The following is a 6,000-nucleotide window of genomic DNA, read 5'->3' as shown; positions in this document are numbered from 1 at the left end:
GAATGCATTCAAGATGCTACAACATACTGGTTACCCTTCTCTGGAAATTATCCAGATTATCTTTGCTCTTACATTGTGGTGTCTAGAACTCAACCAGATGAGTTCTGAGAAGAGCAGAATGCGGCGGTACTATCATATCCCTATTCCTGAAAGTCACACCACTGTTGAGTCATATTGACCTTGTAGTACACTAAAATTCCTAGATCTTTTTTAAAGCACAATTTCTCTCCATTCATATACTTTATGAAGTGGATTTTTTATGCCCAAGTCCAAAATTTTACATTCATTCCTATTGGATTTCATCTTCTTAGATTCAATCCAAAGTTCTAGCCTTTCCAGATCCTTTGGGAAGCTGACTCTGTCATATACTGTAGTACCTATCTCTCCCATATTTATCTGAAAATTTGATGAAAATGCAATTTATACCTTTTCAAAAGTCATTGATAAAAATCTTGAAAAGTATAAGGTCAAGAGATGCCAAGGGTACTTCACTGTAGATCCCTTGCCACACTGCCATTTGAACAATTAAGTTATTCTTTGAGTCTGGTCATTCAACCAGTTTTGAAATCATCTGATTGTATTATCATCTAGTCCATATCCCTCTATCTTCTTCACAAGAATAGCACATGATACTTTATCAAAAGCTTTGTTAAAATTTAGCTAAACTATATCTATAGTTTTCGTTTCAGCTAATAATAGAGTAAGCTTATCAAAAAAGAAAATATAACTTCCAAAGCTTTCCTGCTAGTCTGTGTTTCCTTTTGTTCTCTTCTGCGTATTTTTAAAAAAGTGTCAATGACTCTCTTTTCTTTCCTATTTTTGGGGGTCAACCCTACTGCTACTCCTCTTTCCCTTGAAAATCTCTCCTCTTCCATTAAAAAAACCGTAACAAAAACACATATAATTAAGCTAAACATTGATTTTATCTGAAAATGTGTATGTATACAGTAAAAATATAGACAACATGTTTCATTCTTGAGTTCATCACCTTTTTGTTACAAGATCTAGCATGCTTCCTCATCAATCCTCTGGAATCATGTTTAGTCACTGTATTGAACCCAATTCTTAAGTCTTTCAAAATTGTTTTTCTTTTACAATGTTGTATAAACTTCAACAGGGTTATTCAAGTCTTTTCATTTTGTGACTCTCAATGGTATTGGTGACTCTCCAGGTCCTAATATAGTCTCTATAGTGCAGTCCTTTGCAGTAGATTTAAAAAACATGGAGAAAATCTTCTGCCTATGTAGTAGAAAGTTAGGTTACCTTGTTCATGTTCAAATGTTCACTGGAATTATTAAGAATCCATTCTCCACATATCTCCTGAAACTTGACCTGACCTCTAGTTTGAGAAACATTATACATATGTATCAAGACAGTAGAGAGGCAGCATTGTGTGATACAGAGGGGTCTACCTTTGGAGTCATGCAGAGCTGGCTTTGATAGCCCTTTGTTTCTTTACCATTGCAAGGCACTAAATCTTTCTACCCCAAACTGATCCTCCAAAACTGTAAATTAGGGATGAGTTACACATCTTCATTTGGTGGAGGAAGTTTCTGCATGGGGATGTCAATACACTGATGAAATCATGGGTTTGGAACAAAAAAACCCCACAAACCTTAAAAACATAACCAATGGAATATACCATCATTCAAGATTATGTACTTTTGGTTAAATCTTAGTGTTCCACATGTTTTTCATGTTATTAGTTACCTTCCAAGTAAAACCCACAGTTATATCTGGGAAAACTTTCTGTTTTTCATTTGTAAGAAGATGGAATACACATTCTTATGATATAAGAAGTCAACTATCAGGCAAGTTCATACATATCCAGATTACTCACACATAATCACATTAAGAAGATTATTTGGACATCAATTTGAATTAAGATAAATGATATACTTAGTACTTAATTTCCTAAATTACAATGCATGAACTCTAATAGTGATAGATTGTGACCTAATGATTCTTTTTATGCATAAATAGATTATACAGTTGCTGTTTATTGGTTTGGATCTGCAGTCACCACAAACACAGAAAATGACAAGCTGGCTAATCAACTTTTTCTATAAGGAAAATGCTCTAATAAACAGATAACATGCTAATATTCATCCAGAGGACAGGAAGTTACAATTATTGTTGCAGAATGAAAATTCCAAAATGAATACAAATTCTCAGTTGTTTCTGTTTTTTGAATTTTTAAATTCTGTAAATGTGACCTATTCTGAAAGGAAAGAGGACTTCAAGTGGTTGTAGATAAGTTTTATCTTTATTATACTGATACTTTCACTGAGGCAGAGGCATTTACACACAAAGAACTTACACTGCTCATTTCAGTTAATTTGACACTAAAACACTAATTGAACCACTTGTAAAGGGAAATCAGAGTTCAATATTTATCTGTTGTGTTCTAATCATTTGACAGTTATTTCAAAAGGGCAATGCTTTCCCTTTCTCTGCATATTTTATGGAAATAAGGGATTTTATTACTATTTATTGTTTATATTTCCTATTAAAGGCAAGGTTCTGCACCAATATTTTTATTTTCACAGATAAACGCATACTAATTGCACTGAGTTCTGGAACATAAAGTCTCTTCAATAAAATCTTGAATTACATGCATACAAACTGGTTGCAGTATTTAACCCAGGATCTATGTCTTAACATAGCATAAAAGACTCATCTCCATGAGTTCAAATTTTGCCTCCGACACTAGCTGTGGGACTGTGGACAATACACTTAATCCTGTTTGTCTCCGCTTCCTCCTCTGTAAAATGAGCTGGAGAAGGAACTGGAAAACCAGTCCAGTATCCTTGCCAAGAAAACCCCAAATAAGGTCAGAAAGAGCTGGACATGACTGAATGACAACAACATTCAGACTGCAGGTCCAGTGCTCTATCTATTAGGCACTGCTAACATACCCCTTCTATCTTAGGGTACATGCCTAGTAATGGAAACTCTGGGTCCAGGAGTAGGATAGCAATTTTTTTTTTTTTGCTTAATTCCAAATTGCTTTCCAAAATAATTATACCGATTCTAAGCATCATTAACAATGCTAGTGCCAGTTAGCGTCTGGGCATCTTCACCCTTTTCTTGGAACGTCTTTCCCCTCTTCTCCCCCTTTTGGTTTTCCTGGCTTCCTTCAAGTTATAGCTGAAGTTCTCGGGGTGCATCCGCTGGGGGCTTGCCAAGCCCTTTTCAGACACCTCCGCCATCTACCTGGTACTCAGCTCCCACCTGCGGAGGCCACACCCTGATAGAGGAGTCTGGGCAGAGAGGCTAAGCCAGGGGGAGGGGCACCACGCTGGGGAATTAGGGGGCGTCTAGCCCCAGCCTCGGGCACTGGGCGGATGAGCGCACTGGAAGGGGGGGAAGGCTGAGCACTCTGCCTCCCTTAAGTCCAACGAGGCCGCAGTCCAGGCCTCACCCACCCGACAGCGTGCTGGGAGGGGAGGACAGCCCAGGACTGCGGCCTTCCGCAGGCAGACTCCCCCGGCCTTCCGGCTGCTTCCTGCCCCGGGGATCTCCACTTTATTCCCTCCGCCTCTGGTTTGTGGTCCTGGGGCTTGCACGTGGTCTCCGCCTGGACTCCGAGCTCCCTTTCCTTGGTGGCCCCGGAGCTCAGCACGCTACCTGGCACACAGGAAACCCTTCATAAATGTTTGTTGCCAGAGACTCTCCTGGTACACTATACGTAGTTTGTACGTTCATAATTACTCGATTCATATATTTGAACGTAAGATCCCTGAGGGCAGGGCCCAAGACTGCTGCCTAGCCCCCCTCCGCCCCAGTGCGCTTGCGCGGAGTCCCGGGCTAGCCAAGAGTTAGAGGCCAGTCTCGCGAGCTCACCGCGAGCGTACGCAGCGCGCTCCTACGTCATCACGCGGCGCCGCCGTCCCAGCCCCTATTTCGCGGGAGAACTTGTTGGCGCGAATGTAGCCCGAACCTTGTTAAGGGTCTTCCGCCGCCGTTGGCCGCTCTGCCCCAGTGTCCCCCGCCGCCCGCTCTCCGGACAGTTATGGTGAGCAGTGGAGCTTCTGCCACCGCGCCTTCCTTCCCCTCCCCCGGCCGGCGGGCGGACTGGGGGCATTGGTGTGTGGGGCAGCGGGGACGGAGTCGGGGGAGCCCCAGGGCAGGGGGGTGATTCGTGAGGAGGGCAGGACCCCCGACCTTCCCTCCACCCCTGGCCGGGGCCCTTCTCCAGGGCCCCCACCCTTGGGCCGGAGGGGGAGGCGGGGAGCGGAATGGAATTTGGAGGCGCCCCCTCTTTGGGGCACAGGGCTGTTGCTGTTAGGCGGGAGTTTTGCGCCCCCCCCCAGGGTGGGGAGGGGGAGGAGGTTTTTTTTTCTTACGGGGCGGGGAGGAAGGATGGATTTTGTCCTTTGGATCCCAGCTTCTTGGGGGGGGGTCCCCTAAGCCTCCGCGTAGGCAGCTTGTTGCCCGGGGATAACGGGGCAGGCACTGCTCTCCGGCTCGGCTTCCTCCCCTGCAGAACGAGGACGTTCCCAACGTTAGTAGCACCCCCTCCCAGGTTTGTTCCGAGCATCTATTGAAATAACGTGTGCGGAGGGCTTGGCAGAACCCTCAACAGGGCCGCGGAAATGCTGACTCCTGACGCTTGTTGTTTCGTTCGTAGTACGGCCGTCATCGGTAACACGGTAACACCACTGACAAACCCAACAGCAGCTAGCGTTCCTTCCTGCCCTCCCTACTCAGTGCTGAGGACACAGGGAGGAGCCAGGAGACAGCAGGCAGCCCTGGGAGCTCCCTCGTGCCGCTTGGTGTTGGGCTTTTGTGGCTGGGCTGCTCGGGCCATCGTAGGAAAAATCAGTGTTGACATGATGTGTTCTTGGAAAAGTGGGTAGAAACTCAGTAGGTTGTGTTGTGGTTACCAGAAACAAAGTGGACGGCCGCGATCCCATCTCATTATCCAGGTTCGTGGTTGAGAGCTGGTAGCAGCGAAAGAGATGATTTTGACCGCTTTTAGAAAAAAGGGAAACTGAGGAATAGAGAAACTGGTTAGGTGTTTGCCCCAGTGGAGACCTAGTAAGTAGCAGAACTGGCATTGGAACTCAGGTCTTCCGGCTCTGAGTCCGGTTTTCCTTCCACTATACCCTCTTTGAAACTTGACATCATGCTTAAAAAAATTAACTCATAAATCTGTGTATACTATGTAGTGTATATAGTGTATAGATAGTATATAGTATAGATAGTATATTATACCATCTATGAATATACTATCTATACACTATATACTATGAAACTATGTTGTATATACTATACCATCTATGAAACAGTCACACGCTTGGCAAAAGAGGGTTGTCGCATGACTCCACTCAGACAGTAGTAGCTGTTAAAACATTTTAATTTAGAAAGTGAACTTATAAAACTCCCTGAAGTTAAAAAAAAACTATCTGATGCTGCCAGGTATTCCACAGCTCATTTTTCAACATGCCAATTTTTCTGAGGTAAAAGAATAATTTATATATAAACACTTTACTAGAATGAGAAGCTTTGTCCATTCCAATGCTTGGATTTCTTTTTGAAAAAAGAGTAAACTTAACTATTAAATGATCAGCACCACTTTTTTTTAAAAGTAAATTTTATTGCTACTTTTTTTGTATCCCCTATATTTCTTTTTTTTACTCAGTGCTCCTATTTATACAGTGCTCTAAGGTTTATAGACCCTTTTATATATGTTGTCTCATTTCAATAAGCAGTATTTATTAGGTCAATAATTTTGCCTGTTTATCTCTTGAATTCCCTTGTTTCTGCCGAATATCTTTTCATTTGTCTTTAGTGACATTATCTTAAAGTCCTGAAAGTGATAATGTTTCTTTAAGAGTGAAGAAAATCAGGTCCTCAGAAGGAGATACATCACTTTTGTTGTCTGCTGTATCTTTCTCCCCTTCTCCTTTCAAAGAGCGAAACACAGTACAGCAAAGTTAGCAGACATATGGAAAAAAAAGTATGGCATCATCTTCAGTGTTCCATTCTCCATAA

General features: G+C 42.9%; 1 protein-coding gene across 7 annotated transcripts in view; it reads left to right on the top strand.

Moving 5' to 3' along the window:
- Positions 1 to 3,415: 3,415 nt before the first annotated feature.
- Positions 3,416 to 6,000, top strand: part of RFC1 (replication factor C subunit 1) — a 97,031-nt gene continuing 94,446 nt past the window's right edge. For 4 of the 7 annotated variants that reach the window (XR_011969551.1, XR_011969552.1, XM_072620506.1 and 1 more), the window contains exon 1: positions 3,829 to 4,018. Coding sequence is in view for 2 of the 7 variants with exons in the window: in XM_072620506.1 (XP_072476607.1) it covers positions 4,016 to 4,018 (3 nt within the window). In the remaining 5 variants the exon portion in view is untranslated. Of the gene's footprint in view, positions 4,019 to 6,000 lie in introns of all 7 variants that reach the window. The other 3 variants (XM_072620509.1, XM_072620508.1, XM_072620507.1) reach the window with 2 other exon arrangements.

The sequence above is a fragment of the Notamacropus eugenii genome, chromosome 6 (assembly GCF_028372415.1).
Source record: "Notamacropus eugenii isolate mMacEug1 chromosome 6, mMacEug1.pri_v2, whole genome shotgun sequence".
Taxonomy (NCBI): Eukaryota; Metazoa; Chordata; class Mammalia; order Diprotodontia; family Macropodidae; genus Notamacropus; species Notamacropus eugenii.
The sequence above is the reverse complement of the archived record's forward strand: the minus strand, read 5'-3'. Positions and strand labels throughout refer to the sequence as shown.